General features: G+C 30.2%; 3 protein-coding genes across 7 annotated transcripts; 1 reads left to right on the plus strand and 2 right to left on the minus strand.

The window, feature by feature from the left end:
• Positions 1-1,656: 1,656 nt before the first annotated feature.
• LOC130960697 (zinc finger A20 and AN1 domain-containing stress-associated protein 7-like) lies at positions 1,657-2,994 on the minus strand. Its single transcript, XM_057886145.1, has one exon. The coding sequence runs from the start codon at positions 2,742-2,744 to the stop codon at positions 2,241-2,243; it is 504 nt and encodes a 167-aa protein (XP_057742128.1). The 5' UTR covers positions 2,745-2,994; the 3' UTR covers positions 1,657-2,240.
• A 3,163-nt stretch (positions 2,995-6,157) lies between these two features.
• LOC130960949 (uncharacterized) lies at positions 6,158-11,892 on the plus strand. 3 transcript variants are annotated; one of them, XM_057886506.1, is made up of 10 exons: positions 6,158-6,365; positions 6,446-6,527; positions 7,331-7,410; positions 7,880-7,982; positions 8,102-8,258; positions 8,452-8,580; positions 9,430-9,516; positions 10,483-10,527; positions 10,720-10,782; positions 11,490-11,856. In XM_057886506.1, exons 1-10 carry the CDS (start codon positions 6,263-6,265, stop codon positions 11,616-11,618), a joined length of 978 nt encoding a protein of 325 aa, XP_057742489.1. In that variant the 5' UTR covers positions 6,158-6,262; the 3' UTR covers positions 11,619-11,856. The 3 variants fall into 3 exon arrangements, with proteins under 3 accessions (XP_057742489.1, XP_057742490.1, XP_057742491.1); XM_057886507.1 differs by lacking the exon at positions 9,430-9,516 and having other exon boundaries at positions 6,184-6,365; positions 11,490-11,892; XM_057886508.1 differs by lacking the exons at positions 9,430-9,516; positions 10,720-10,782 and having other exon boundaries at positions 6,184-6,365; positions 11,490-11,859.
• Positions 11,893-11,951: 59 nt separating this feature from the next.
• On the minus strand, positions 11,952-15,709 carry LOC130960950 (ubiquitin-like-conjugating enzyme ATG10). Of its 3 annotated transcripts, XM_057886509.1 has the most exons (7): positions 15,535-15,709; positions 14,530-14,705; positions 14,398-14,448; positions 14,234-14,317; positions 14,006-14,105; positions 12,953-13,050; positions 11,952-12,377 (listed from the first exon to the last, which is right to left on the minus strand). In XM_057886509.1, the coding sequence occupies exons 2-7, from the start codon at positions 14,701-14,703 to the stop codon at positions 12,174-12,176; spliced, it is 711 nt and encodes a 236-aa protein (XP_057742492.1). In that variant the 5' UTR covers positions 14,704-14,705; positions 15,535-15,709; the 3' UTR covers positions 11,952-12,173. The 3 variants fall into 3 exon arrangements, with proteins under 3 accessions (XP_057742492.1, XP_057742494.1, XP_057742493.1); XM_057886511.1 differs by lacking the exon at positions 14,006-14,105 and having other exon boundaries at positions 12,953-13,033; XM_057886510.1 differs by lacking the exon at positions 14,006-14,105 and having other exon boundaries at positions 14,230-14,317.
• Positions 15,710-16,117: the final 408 nt, after the last annotated feature.

Consider the following 16,117-nt stretch of genomic DNA (forward strand, 5'->3'; position numbering starts at 1 on the left):
TAAAATTTTAATAATTTTTTTATTTTATAATAAAAATAATTCACAAGAGTCAAGAAACCATGAAAACAGAAAACCAAACAACAATGACTTTTGAAATTGAACAGATGTATCAAATTCAACTATTCATGTCAAATTCATCAATTCGTTCATACTTTCTTAAATCAATTCACCCTGGAAAAAAAATCAATTCACCCTAAACCCTCACCAGTCCAACCAAACCTATTTAAAATTTAGTTTGGTAAAATTTTTTAAAGAAATATTTATATTTTTTAAAAATTTAAATTTCTCATTTATATTTAATAAATAAAAAAATTATATATTTATTCTTGTAATTTTTAAAAGATTATATGTTTGTACTTACAATTTTTAAAAAATTCAAATATTTCTAAACGTAACTAAAGTAAAATTTTTTAAAATTAATTTATACTTTTTAAAATTTAAAAGTCCAATATAATTTTATATGTTAACTAACATTTAAATTTAATGCTTATATTTTTTTGTGATTAAATTTAATGTTTGTATTTATATTTATTATAATATTTTAAAGGGCAATTTACCTAATTAAATAAATCCTATAAAACATTTACTTATATACACAAAACACAAGCAATTTATATTATTAGGTAAACTGTGGGAGCCAACCACGGTTTCTACTCTCTACATAAACCGTGGTTGGCAGGAACGGATTATTCATGAAAGAGAATCATCATAAACAGTGGCAAGTTAACACGGTTTATTGAGGGACGAAAATATACATAAAACCTTGCTACCAGCAATGGTTTATGAAAGACTTAGAATGGCTATGTTTAATTGAATCATTTTGGGTGTGTTTAAAACACGTTGGAAGAGAAGAAGCAAGTTTAGATTTCTTGAAAACTTTAATGTTTGGTTTGGCAATTTTTTTTTTATAAACGCGGAAGTGATTCTGCCTTCAAAACCACATTTACAAGAAGCAACAATTTAAAGCTTTTGCGTTCACCAACACTAACGAGCTTTTAGCCATCAACATTCAATCTTTATTTATATTTTATCAACCTTATGCTTTATGCATGTTATCATTGTATTATTTATGAAATTCTTAGTATTTATGTTTATATGAATTCTTTTTTTATTATTTATTATTTTTATTTTTTTGTTAATTATTTGTTTGACATTATATATTTTTATAATGGTAATTTTTTGTATTATTTTTTTATTATCTTTTTATAATATAATTTATTGATCTTATTAGATAAAGTAAATTAAACAAAAAATTAATTGTAAATAATAATAAAAAATTATAACATACTAAAAAAGAGTACTAAAAGTACTAAAAATATACTATATAAAAAATATCATAAATTTTTTTTAATTTATTTCAATCACTACCAAGATAAATATTTAATTTTTTTTATTATTCTTAGTACTATCTAAAATTTATATTTTGTTAGTTTTAATTAAAAATATATTTTGTCAATTTTTATGTTATTTTTATTTTAGTATATAAATATTAATTAATTTTATTATAAAATTAATTAATAAGATCTATTCAAATAGGTGAATTACAATGATAAGATAATATACAAAAATTATTTAAGTTAATGTCTATTTTAGTAATTTTTTTATCTTAAAAGTGATTTTGAGTAATGTAATCCAAACAACATTTATTTTATTATAATCAATTTATACTTCTAAAGACGTAAACCGTAGGAAGCAAAAAGGTTACCTTTAAATGCCTCTTCTTCATAAACCGTGGTTAGTTTATGTCTACCATTTTCCCTTCAAAATCCGTGGGACTCAACTACGGTTTAGGACCAATTTTTTTTATGAATAATCTATCTCTGCCAACCACGGTTTATGTAAAAAGTAAAAACCGTGGTTGACTCCCAAAGTTTACCTAATAATATAAATTACACATATACGTAACAAATTTGTGTTTTGTATATATGAATAAAGAATTCATGAAATTTATTTAATTAAGTAAATTATCCTATTTTAAATTTTTAAAATTATTTTACCAAACATAATTATTGTTATTTATATTTATTAAAAATTATTTTTAATTTAATTTACTAAACATAAATAATATAATTTAAAAAAATTATATTTTAAAAATTAATTTTTATATACTACTTTTAAAAAATATTAATCCTTCTTCTCATTCCTAAACAGAATGATCAATCTAACACCCTAAAATTCTCAAGTGGCCTAAAACAAAGAGAATTGATCAACCCATCATAATACAAATCCAATTAAGAAACCTAAAACTTATCGAGCTTATCTGCTTTCACAACAGGATTAGCCTTGGAAATTGCGTCACGTCCAACGCCCTTGAAATCAAACGGACAATCGTGCCTCTCTGGATAACGGTGAACCCCGCAGAACGTCGCTCCACACTTGCAAACGAAACCCGTCAGCCCAACCTTCTTGTTGCAACCACGGCACCGGTTCGAGGGCTTCACGGGACCGGAAGGCGCTGCTGCGGCAGCGGAGGAAGAAGGAGGCTCCGCCGCAGGAACGACAGAGGAGTCGGTGGTGTCCGAAGAAGGATAGGACCCGGAAGCAACGCAGCCATTGAGAAGGGTTTTCTCAACGACGACTTTGGCTGAAGCGGCACGCTGTTCTTCAAGGAAGAGATCTCTGAAGCACTTGGAGCAGAGGTTTCTGTTGCCGGCGGTGCCGAAGAAGCCGCAACCGTTGGCGCATGGTCTTGGCTCCGAAGGTTGGTAGCTTGTGCTGTTGTCGTTGTTATGCTCAGAAGCCATTCGATGAAATGCTTCAGTGACCCAGAAAGCGAAAAAGGTGGTTGTTTATGTTTCACTTGTTTGTGTTTTGTGTTAGGGTTTCAGAAAAAAAAGAGAAAGATATTTGAAGCGTGGGAATTACGTGACGGTAGTTCTAAGTTTGGTAGCTTTATAATGGCGTATCGGAAGAATCTACCCCAGATTTTCGTGTGGAATTGAGATAAAGATGTTGCTGATTTGCTTCCTACTCTGCTTTCCTTTTTTATATTTTAAATGTTTTAATTTATATTATAATTTTTTGTTAATAGGGAAAGATTTTAATGCCGGGTTCGGTATTCTACGTAGAGATTACTATTGTGTCGTTCATTAAGTCGGTTGTGCTAGGAACATTTTATTCGTTAAATTTTGAAATCTTTAATGTGCACGAATAATTATCTTACAGATACATTAGGATCACTTCCGTGAACTTTTAGTGGTAAGATTTTATTGAAGATTTTATTTTAATTTATTGTACTATGAATAATACTTTCATTTATAACGGTCAAATATCTAATCCAATAAACAATTACGGATTTTCTTTGTATCCAATCACAATTATATACTAAGAATAAATTTGAGTACATAACCATTCATAATTTTCGTAAATGTATCAAAATAAAATCGTATACTATTATAATTATGAATGTATCTTTACTCAACTACTTATTAATCATGTGTTGATATATAGATAAAAATATTTTTTTAAAGATATTAATTTCATATAAAATTATTTTGGAATCAAACTATATTTATTAGAGACTCAACAGGCACCGTCGCTTTTTTATTGAGTTAAAAAATTATTTTTATATTTTTATTTTTAAAATTATAAATTTAATATCAATAATTAAAAAATAAATTATAAAAAATAAAATATTTTAAGTTATTTAATATATGTATAAAATATAAAATAAATAAATTTAAATTAAAAAATTAAAAAAAGAATTTTCTTGTTATTATATGTAACAAAATTAAGATACAAATTTATTAACATTGTTTATAAATTAGTTATTTATATATTAAATTTATTTATTTTCTTAATCCTATTTAATTTGAAATAAATTTAAATAGAATTTAGATTTGCGAAGAACTAATTCTCAATTGGAGATGCTTTGGCTAACAAAATAGGCTCAAGATTTGGTGGTCCAGAACGTTTGGACCATTAAATAGTCCTATAACAAAACATGATTTTTAAAGTTTTTTAATAATTGCTAAATAGTCATTTTTTGAATTTAATTACAAATTAACCCCATATATTTTATTTAATTATAAAAACGATTTTTTATTTTATAAATAATTATTTTATCATAAATCTATCATGTTTATTAACAATCAAGAACAAAAACAACGAATTAGATTTTCCACTGATCCTAATAAATTTTTTTGGCTATTCCAATCGATTAAAAGATTAAATTTGATCCGAGACATTCGTGAGGAATTACAAAATTGTGTTTCCTTGAAAACCAATCGATTGGACTATTAAACTAATCGATTGAATTCCAACTCAATCGATTGGATTTCAGTTTATCACTAAACAATCGATTGAAAATTACAAGGAAGCATGGTTTTCGCATAAATCAATCGATTGGTCATATTAACCAATCGATTGAACGATGAATTAAATGTGGATTTTATGTAATTCAATCGATTGTTTAAAATTTTTAATCGATTGAATTCTTCAAAATAATCGATTGGATAGTAAAATTCAATCATATAGTAGAGTTAATTGCTATTGCCACTGTGAATTTGATGCAATGATGTCTGGGAAAGCAGAGTGCTATAGCAGCGAGTTAGCATCACTAATTTTCTTTCATTCTACAACTTTATCCTGGGCATCTAAGGTGTTTTATGTCAAACAAGAATTCTAAGGTCCATAATTTCGCATTGGTCATATGCCTTGTTCTTTAGTCAAAATTTTTGTACCGGTAAACCTAGGGGAGGATAAATAAAATGTTACAAGTTATCTATTGCACTTGCATTAACATTGTAACTATCATTTCTTGTTCTTCTTTAATTTCTGATATGTTCTCATTTGTGTCAGAACCAAGTTATGTTGCTTTTCATGACGAAGAGTGGGGAGTTCCTGTTCATGATGACAAGTATGCCAGTTTGTTTTGGTGTTTGCAGAATCTTTTCTTTTATTCTCAGCTTCTGTGTTGAATCTGTATGAATGCTGGAATTCGGTTTTTTGTGTAGGAAACTGTTTGAGTTGCTTAGCTTCTCTGGAGCCTTGGCTGAACTTACATGGCCTGCCATTCTTAGCAAAAGGCAGTTATTTTGGTACTGACATAATTTACTTGGGATTTTATATATTCTAGATTCAATCATATTTGTATACGAGCTCCACTATATAGTAAAAAACAATTTGGTACAATGTTCAGAAATTTGACATGGTGGTAGACTGCACCATGACAAAAATCAATGTGAAATGACCGTATATGATTGAATTGTACTAGCCAATCGATTGTTTTGAAGAATTCAATTGATTGAAAATTCTAAACAATCGATTAAATTACATAAAATCCACATTTAATCCACATTTAATATGACTAATCGATTGATTTATACGAAAATCATGCTTTCTTGCAATTTTCAATCGATTGTTTAGTGATAAACTGAAATCCAATCGATTGAGTTAGAATTCAATCGATTGGTTTGATAGTCCAATCGATTGGTTTTCAAGGAAACACGATTTTGTAATTCCTCACGAACGTTCCGGATCAAATTTAATCTTTTAATCGATTGTAATAGCCAAAAAATTTATTAGGATCAATGGAAAATCTAATTTATTATTGTTTTTGTTCTTGACTGTTAATAAACATGATAGATTTATTATAAAATAATTATTTATAAAATAAAAAATCATTTTTATAATTAAATAAAATATATAGAATTAATTAGTAATTAAATTTAAAAAAGGACTATTTAGCAATTATTAAAAAACCTTAAAAAATATGTTTTGTTATGGACCATTTAATAGTCCAAACGTTATGGGATCACCAAATTCAGTGCCAACAAAATAAAAATCTATTTTTTAAATGTTTGTTTGAACGTCATTATTTAAATAAAAAAATATTCTTTTAATGATTTTTTTTATTTTTTAACGTATTTGATAAATTTTTAGTAATAAAAATAAAATAATAAAAAAATAAAAAATATTTTTTTAAAAAAATTATAATTTACATCTATTTAAATTTTTTTTAAAAAAATATTTTTTATATAATAAATAAATAAAAAATTATTTTTTATTTTATACCTAACTATAATTAATAAATAAAAAAATTTTTTTATATAAAATATCTAAACATAAAATTATTTTTATTTTTTCATAAAATTAAAAAAAAGATCATTCTAAAAAAAATTTAAAATTTCACCCAAACAAAACTTAATTTATTAGAGATTATTGTTTGGTCTTGCAGCAGGTTCCAATCCTCAAACTGAAAAGCAAGAGGAATGAGAAAGAAAGAGAAAGAGACAATAGAAGAATAACGCGATAAACAGAAATGGTGTTACAGTTTCTGAAGCATCCTTTCACCATCTCTCGAGGTTTCCACAGTGACACAACCTTAACTATCCTTTCGCGTTTCCCAACTTTCAATTCTCCAGGTACACCCACGCATAAGCCATATATTGCAACTTACACATATTTTTTTTTCATTTTTTTTCTTTTTTTTTTTCCTTTTCAGTTAGATGTGTCAGCGCTCAAATTCCAACTCCATTTAAGGGATATGCTACTGCGAATTCAGAAAAGGTTTTACCTGTGAAGAAGTAAATAAGCTTTCTTTGCTTTTAAACCCTTGTGTTAAATTTTCAAATTTCATGGCTTAATAGCTATTCTTCTTTATGTGATTTGTTCATTTGTGTGTGATGATGTTGAAATATTGGCAACTACAACGGTGGTAGTGGATGTTGTATATAATAGTGACATGGTGTTTTTCATTTTTGATCAACTTTATAGAGCAAATAAATTTGAATTTATTATATTTATACAGCACTATGCTTATTATAAGGCATATAAATTTGAATTTTCCTTTCTTTTCTCAGGGGTTTGAGAAATGATTATTGGCTGAATTTTGAATTTCTCTTTTTTTTTATATAATAAAATAAAATAAAAGTCGGAAAAATTAGTTATGTGGGCCCTGGCCAAGGTAATTGTGCTTTGTGAATTGAGTTGTAGGTTGAAAGCAATTTATTGTGATTCATCCTTCATCTATTTGGCAGTATCTCTGTTTTCCTATGCTGTGAACCATTATTTTTCTTTCTGTTTTTTAAATCTTAAGATTGAATTAATAGTTAGGATTATAGATCATGTGCATCAACATTAAGTAAAAATGAAGAGAACATTGTATGTAAAAGAAAAGGAAAAGCCTTGGTATTCAGTGGAATCATATCATATCACTAAACACTAGTTTCTTTTTCTTTAATGTGATGGGATATCTTAGGATTGCTTTAACCATATATTAGTTACTAATCAACTTCCCCCCTCCCCACATCCCTGCTGAAAGGAATAGGAAAAATAATATAATAAAATAAAGTGCTGATGAAATGTTCTGCTTCCTGTTGTTTTGTAGGAAAAAGAGGCTTGATGAAATATGTCTTGAAAAATATCAGCAATATAGCAGATCCATCATCCAGTCATGGATTTTGCAAGGTAACTAGTTTCAATTTTTAGTTCCAGTACAATATATAGATGCTCTGTTAGGAAGCTTAATAGAGCTGTACTAATTGGTTGAATTTAAATAATGTGACACCTAGATATGTTACACTTCTTCAATTCCTAAGTCTTTTGTGATTTCAAAGTTCACTAGTGATGAAAGATTTTCTTGGTTGATGAATTGGAGTCTTCTATTTTGTAAACATTTGTTCTAAACTAAGTGATCAAGTAACCTTATGATTGCAAAGATATCAAGTTTCAGACGATACTTCACTCCGTCTTTTGGTGTGTTGCATATCTTCAAAATCCTTCTTTTTCTTTTTTCTTTTTTTGGTCTTTCTGTGTTCTTCATTTTGTGTTATCCATGACTTCATATACTCAAACATCTATATGAATAACATTGTCATAGTGAAAATGAAACTATACAATATACTACTAAATAGAAACTAAATCATATGTTATGTAGGCAAAGTACATGTCAATGGGAAGGTGGTAAATAAAGCTGGTACTCCTGTGTCTGAAAAAGCTGTTGTGGAGATAATTGCTGAAGTTCCGAAATATGTATGTAGGTGAAGCCATCATGCTCTGCTTACTTGTAATAATATCTTTACAGCAACTTTGGTGAAACTGTATTTTCGTTCTTTCTTTCTTTTTTATTTCCTTTTTATTTTTGGCTTTAACAACACAGGGCGGGACATAAGTTGGAAGCTGCCATTGAACAACTTGGTGTCAATGTTGCTGGTAAAGTTGCTCTTGATTCTGGGCTGTCAACTGGAGGATTTACTGACTGCTTACTTCAGTATGGCGCATCACATGTTTATGGAGTTGATGTAGGCTATGGACAGGTAACTCATCCTATTTTATAAGTTCTGTGAATGTGGAAACTGGTTATTGGAGTCTACATTATTACTGGAGTACGCTGTTTCATTTTCCCTTTAGAAGTTCTATGCACTCTTCTTATTTTTCATATGACCTACAGCTATTGCATATCAATCTGCTTGGTGATTTTCTACTGTTCATGATTGTTAACTTATTTAGGTGGCTGAGAAAATTCGTAGAGATGATCGAGTATCTATTATAGAGCGGACAAATTTAAGATATCTTACAGAACTCCCCCAAAATGTTGATTTGGTGACTTTAGACCTTTCATTCATCTCTATTCTCTTGGTAAGCTCTGAAAAAAGATCAAACGTAACTCAATTTCTCCTATTACGGGGTATAGCATTTCTGTTTCGAGAAATTGGATTGGTCCAGCCAGTTGAAACAGGAAGTAGCCAGTTTACTGGTTTGTTTCATCCCTTCTTCTGAGTTTTGGATATAACCAAAACTGTTAAATATTTGGCTCAGACGTGTATGGTTTTTGGTAGACTGGTGACTGCTTCATGTCATTCTGATTTTGTTGTTGGACAGTAAACTGGTCAGACATGTTATGATGCTATGTTATAAAGTTGAAAATGGTATGGAAGCTAAATCTTGCACACACTTTGAAAGTAGACAAGCCATCAGCCATCAAGTCAAAATTGCTTGTTTTTAAAGCAGGAACTTGTACATTTACATATGTTGTTTAAAACTACTTTCGAAAAATGGAGATTCCAAATTTTGCTGTGGTTGATGCACCAATTGTTAATTATTATAACTCTTCCAGTTCAATTATCACATTGGTAATCAAAGCTGTTCTCTGCTCCTAAATTTCCAGAATTTGAAATTGCCTTGTTGATTTGTATTTGGCTTCTTAGATTTTTGCATCACTAATGACTTGATGTTAACTCTTGTTATGTAAATCCTATGAATAGTTTCAGTATATGTGTATTTGCACAAGAATGACATTAGGCTGGTTTCTTATTGATGGACGGACCACTAGACTTTTTTGTGGCTGACTACTTCACTCTCTCAACTAGAAAATCAAGTGAAGCATGGATCATCTATGATAATTTTTAGTCGTCTACTGATCTTTTTGAGAATAACCTGCATGGTTGCCCTTCTTGACCCACTAACATTCTTTTATTCTCTTCATAGGTCATGCCTGCTGTGGTTAATGTCATGAAGGAGGATGCAGCCTTAGTAACCTTAGTTAAACCACAATTTGAAGCTCGTAGGTCTCAGGTGATTTTTTGTGTGTTGCCAACTGTAATTTTTATGGCTAAATATTCTCAACTTGGTTAAACTAAAATGGAGTTAGGGTCGAAGTAGGATCTTGCAGGCGAACAAAAATGTAACTACAGTTTTGCATTTTCTTCACCCACATTTTCCTCTTATCCTTTTATCTCTACTCGTCGTGTTACTGTTGTCTATTTGGTGAATTAAGATATGCCTCACAGTTTGTAACAGTTTATTTAGATAATTTCAGGGATTTTGGTAGGAGCAAGGAGTGTAAAGTGTTACTTAGATATGGCTTGCATGGTCTCTTTAGATTGAGTCGAATGTTCTAATTTGTAAGGGAATATCTTTCCTTAGATTTGTTATTATGATGACATTTCTTTGGTAGTTAGCATATGGATTAATTGGATTCTGTTAAGGTTTCCTTTTTAGACATCTTGGAGTAAATGCAGGAGCCCGTGGTCTATTTGATCCTTCAATAATAATATTTTCAAAGAAATTGATTAAAATTTCACACTTTTCAAAACATGTTACCAGTATTATGTTGAGTTAGCTCCATTGTATCAGTGTATGTAGAATACAGGAATTAAAAATACATGCCAAATGTACACAGGTGTCAGCAGATCTCCTATCTAGAATTGATGGAGCATTACAATTACTGAGCCAATTAATGCCCCCTTTTTTATTTCAATGCCTGTAAAATACTAAACAAATGTTATATTGATCTTGGTAAGTACTTTGGTCTGTTGACCAATGGTGTTGGTTCAAGTCTTGGGTATACAAAGAAGGGATATTTTAGGGGGGAAAAAAATTGGACACAACTTCCCCCAATCCTCTTTATATATAGAAAATTAGATGCAAGCAACCGAATTATGCTTTTAATAAGATAACTATCATTGTTGACTCAATCTCATGAATAAAGTGGAAACAAATATTTCTATTTTTAAAATTGCAATAACATTTACTTTGCAGGTAGGAAAAGGGGGGATAGTGAAAGATCCTAGTATCCATCAAGAGGTATGTGATTTCTGGGTATCTTGTTAGATTTAATGTTCTCAACATTGTTCAAGTTAGAATAAAGAGAACTAGTTTAAAGACAAATGCTTAAGTACAGTGCTTTATATCTGCCATTCATAACTCCATTCCCATATGTTCCATCTAATTACAAATTGCTAAATAAAAACTCAAACCGATTAATGCACCAAATAGGTTGGCTACATTATGGGTTTCTGCTCATGTTTTAACAAATTCTCCGTGGACAGTTATTCAAAGGTGATTGGACAGTTCTTTTGAGCTAAAAATGTAATTTCCTTTTAGTTATTTTGGTATTCTTTTGCTCTGGGGTTGTTATGAGGATTATTCCTTGTCTTTTTCTGGCTTTTTGTCATTCTCTTTGCAAGTCAATTCCAGTGACAGAAAGAATTCAAACCTTGTTTAATAAAAGTCAAGCAACAACCTTTTTGGAAGAAGATATAATTGGACGCAAGATCAACTTTACCTTTCCACATCACTACATTCTTCACATGATGTGATTCATATGTTATATTGTCATTTTCTCTCTCTCTGAAATTTTTTTTTATAATAAACTGAAAGAAGGATTTGACTGTCGTGTCATTCATCTGACAGGTGCATCTGCATCACATCAACTGTCTAAGATTTGTGTCTATAATACTGCAATAAATTTAGAATGGCAAACATTAGGATTGCATGTATAAATGATTCTGAATTCTCTACAAAACTGGTGATGCCTGCTTTGGAAGCAAGCTAGGAAAGGGAAAAGAATACAATATTAAGAACTTAGGAGAACTAATTGAACTAATTATCATTCTCAGTCCCCAGCCAGCGCACTGTTGAGAAAACTTATAATCCAAAAGTTTCTAAGATTTGCAGTTCTCTTCTCATGTTAAATTGTTAATTCACCCTGCATTGAACCATAAATAGTATGACAATCTGAAAGTGTTGGTTTTTGGTTATTTCAGGTTCTTGACAGGATTATAAAGGGAGTAGAGGATTTTGGTTTCTGCAGTAAGGGTTGGATTGAGTCCCCTCTCAAAGGTGCTGAGGGTAACACAGAATTCCTTGTTCACTTCACTAAAACCTCAAAATAAAAGGTTCTTGAAAGAATTATAAGATTTGTTCATATTGCAACTTGGAAGGTGCAATATTGTTGTAGAGTGATGGGTTTATGCCATGTAAGGGTGAAATTTTGCATGATCCATTGAAGAAACGACCATTGATTAGTGAAACAAAATGTGATGAACAATACAATCATTGTATTAAATATTAATGAATGAATTGCGTAAAGTTTTTCGCCCACGAACATCCTTTTGGTTAATTAAGAATCATTGTTCACGTAATTACTAATTAGTACCAAAATAAAGGTTCCTGACAAAATTAAATTACTGATACCTGTTGCATTTCTTGAATAATTTTAAATGAAATAGATCCAATGCAATCATCAATAAATTATACTATTTGGAACAACTTGATAAAATTGATTTTTCATTCAAAACCAATCAAAACTAAACCGTGAACACCCTTACATATCTCATGCCACATTCACTTGGTAACTTCTAAAAGTAAATTTGATGTGCTGTGCAGAGACTTTTTATTCTTTACCCTCATTTCATCAATTACATTTTAAGCATCACTGACCACCTTACTTAGCAACTCACAGTCTCCAACATTCCCAAAGGGATTTTAAGACCAACCACTTGTCCAATGACAGAGAACCATGAAACCAGATAGTGTTCAATAACAAAACCATTTTTATTCAAAGCTGTATCGCCAAGGAATAGCAGCTTCATCCACTCACTTGTCCCACATGGATGTAACTTGTACCAAGGTCTGTTCAAATATGGGTGTTCCTACAAGATATATGACATTGAAATCATTTAATATGTATATGTACAAAATAGTGCAAGGTTTGAAGACAAGTTTTTGTTATTTTTAAATAATGTGATTACAAACTGGAGAAAATATTTTTACTACTTCCACATATCTGGAAATATCCCTTGCATTCTTTCTGAATTTTCCATGTATATTCATAAAAATGCTTCTTGTCACAGTGCAAAGAATCAGATGGACCAAAAATTGATATAGCTGTCAGAATATTTTCATGAGGAACACAATTATGGATAAAAATGGAAATTTAAATTTAAAAGAAAATGGAAAGAAATGACAACTAAAGTCTAAAAAGTATTAGAAATTAGGGTGAGTTAGGCCCACTTAGTTTCTAATATAATATCAGAGTAAAGTTGAAAATTGTTAGTGGCCACCATCACACTACACACAAGTCCAAGTTGTCATCAAATTTCTCAGTTTATCTAAAAATGAAAGCCTAATAGCCTTGAGTGTTAAGCAAGTCTTACCTCTCAACTTAGTTTTGGGGTGAACCACTTAATTTCAAATAGAAAGAAAGAGATGGAAAAGAGTTGTTTACCTCCTGAGTTATAAAAGTCCATTTAGATTCTGAACGTATCTTTGCAGAGTGATCAGGAAGGTCCTTTTCAATTTCACCAAACTGCAAAGGTTGCCCATCTATATAAATAGTATCACCAAATCAAATATATTGTGAAAGTGAAAATCATTTATTTCAATAAGAAAACTTACTTGGCATAGTAATGTATAAAAAGGAAATATGCCTATAATGACCACACATCGTGTAGAGAATAACAGTTGTTTTTACAATGCGACCCTCTCTATTTCATATTGAAAAATTGTTTTGACTTTTATCCATAATTTGATGAAATATGGATCGAGATATAAATTGCTTCCAGATATATTAATTTATGAATGTATCAAAAGTTTAAAATAACATATTAATATTGAATGGAAAGAGTATTATGCAAACTGATACAGACAAAATTTAGAACGGTTGTTTTTCAAGAAAGTCAAGACCATTAACCTAGATGATATAATTGAAAATTGTATTTCCCTCCATTTCCTAATAAAATTTCTTTTTCCAATCACAGCTTCAATTACAATGGCATTGTGGGTTCCCTCAAACCTAATAAATATAAAATGAGGTGCAGGATTCTTAATTTAGACAGCATTTCTTGATTTGCCGAAATACAACCCAATTTTCTTGATTTGCCGAAATACAACCCAATTCCCCTTTATTTCTAAACATATATATTGATTTTCCTTGAGATACAGAAAATGATACACTTGGTACCATTGTAGATTTTTAAATGTAACATTAAACACCTTTATAAACATAACATTAAGCTCCCATAAAGGGTGGTCATTGTCACCTAGACAAATAGAGGGGAATCACAATGAATTTCATCAAACCTCATAGGACATCAATATCATTTGTCATAGATGTTAAAACAGGAGCAGGTGCAGGGTCGCTTAAAGTAACCAGTCCAAAATCCCAACATCAACATGAAAAGGTAATGTTGGTTTTCAAACTTATGTTTTATGAAGAACATAATTATAATCCATTAAGATATTTATCACACAAACTCCATAGATTGAAAAGTGAACATACCACTATGGTAAGAACGAAAATACAACACCGGAACTCTATATGAAGGGCTGTAAACAATGTGAAAATCATAGTGGTTTACTTCATCACAACTGCTCTGGACCTAATATTTAAAATATTATTGTGAGTAATCAGGAACAGTAGTGAAACTGTAATGAGGTGATAGTAACCATATTTGTGTAGTGTATGCTGTAAAAATGAGCTAGATTATGAATACCAATTCATACATACTAAAGTGGCATTGTCTACAGCTTCTTCTTCTTGAGAGATGCTGCTCTCTTCTTTCCATGTTTGACTTCTACAACTCTCTTGCTCCTGTAATGGCAATTATAATCCACAAACTTACATCGACTCGGCTATTATGAATTTAGTACTATATTGAATTGCTGACAGACCTCACTTGATTTGATAAGGCACATGCCCTCTAGTGATAAGTATCCTTCCTCCTGACATAGAGAGACAAAAAAGACATACAACTAAAACAATAATGCAGTGGACAAAGAAAAATATAATGATGGAAAACTCACCTTATGAGAAGATAATAAATGATGCTTTCGAGATGGTACCCAAAGCCATGGAGGAACAGAAGCATTGAACCTTTTCCACTTCTCAGAAAAGGCACAAGCAGCACTAAAAAAGTCACTTGAAGAAAGAGTCCCATCCCAAGGAGTTATGTCCCTAACAGATTCTTTCTGGTCCATACCTACAAAGATGACAAGAAGCACGTTTTATAATCAAGTAGGAATTAACTAAGCTGACATTTTTCTTTTCCCAGAGCATCTTAACTTCAATCCAATAGGTTATATGAAGAGATTGTTGTAGAAATGAGTGCATATGTTGCTTAGTCTACATATAATGATATTAACCAATCAAAGAAACATCTATCTTCATAGATCATACATCAAATTCTCAACTTCTAATGTAGACAAGAAGAACAATTATTTAGCATTTTTGCATTAGGACAGGTTGCTTCTGGGGATTGAATAACATTATTGAATCCTTTCAAAACCATGTTCTAGACAACCATTCCTCCATCCACCATGCAAGGTTAACTGATCATTAAACCAATGGAACAGACAGTTGATTTGACTAAAACAAAACGGTGATACCAAATCCGGAAATATTAAATCAACAGGTTTGGAGAAGATTAGTGCAAGCAGGGATGTTCAAAAGAGAACAAAATTGCAATATAACCCTCATCTCAAAGTTATCTCAGGAATTCAATTCATAGATTAAAATTGAATTCCCATAAATATCAGAAGCTTACACTACAGAAATTAGCATAACTGCTGTAACTAACTCTACCAACTGAATTCCCAATTCAAGTAACAGTGTTTATCTATGGTTGCTCAAATCAAAACAAGAATTTTGATTAACGGTAACACATCAAATTCTATCAATTTCAACTAATCCATTCAATTTCATCACCTGAAGCTTGCATAAGAAATAATCAAAAGAGAAAAACTGAATATTGCTATAAACAAAACTAACATGCATATAAGAGCGCGTTTTCTTTATATTTTGAAACAAACCTGCGAGTGCTTCTTCAAATTGGTGAACAGCTGAAGGAACAGGGGGCGGCGGAAACTCAGATCGGCGGTGGACAGTTAAAACCGTTGGCGGCTATGGATGGGAGGCAGTGATGACTGATGAGAGGAGGAGATTGGAGTTTTTAGTAGGTAATGGAATCAAGAATCATTTCCGGTTATCAGTACAAGTCACTTTTTCTTTTTTATGAAACTAAATTTACTGTTCAGTTTAATAAAATAAATTTACTGTTCAAATCTTTTTTTTTTCTTACCCCTTGATTTAAAAAGTTTAAAAAAAAAAATAATAATAGTAAATAATATTTCTTATAAATTAATACGGTAATACCTAACAAAGAAAATCAACAAATTAATTCTTAATTGTAAATGTTAATACGTGTTTAAAAAATTAAATAGGAAGTGCAAGTGTAACCCTCTCTAAAACATGACATAACAAATAAATCAGTAGATTTTATGCATTTATTTTTTTATACTTTTATAAAAAAAATAATGCTACACATTCAATTTTTTTTATTAATCAAATCTAAATAAAGTAGTCTAACATAACAAAAATTAGTTATAATTAATA

Source organism: Arachis stenosperma, chromosome 2 (genome assembly GCF_014773155.1).
Source record: "Arachis stenosperma cultivar V10309 chromosome 2, arast.V10309.gnm1.PFL2, whole genome shotgun sequence".
Classification (NCBI taxonomy): Eukaryota; Viridiplantae; Streptophyta; class Magnoliopsida; order Fabales; family Fabaceae; genus Arachis; species Arachis stenosperma.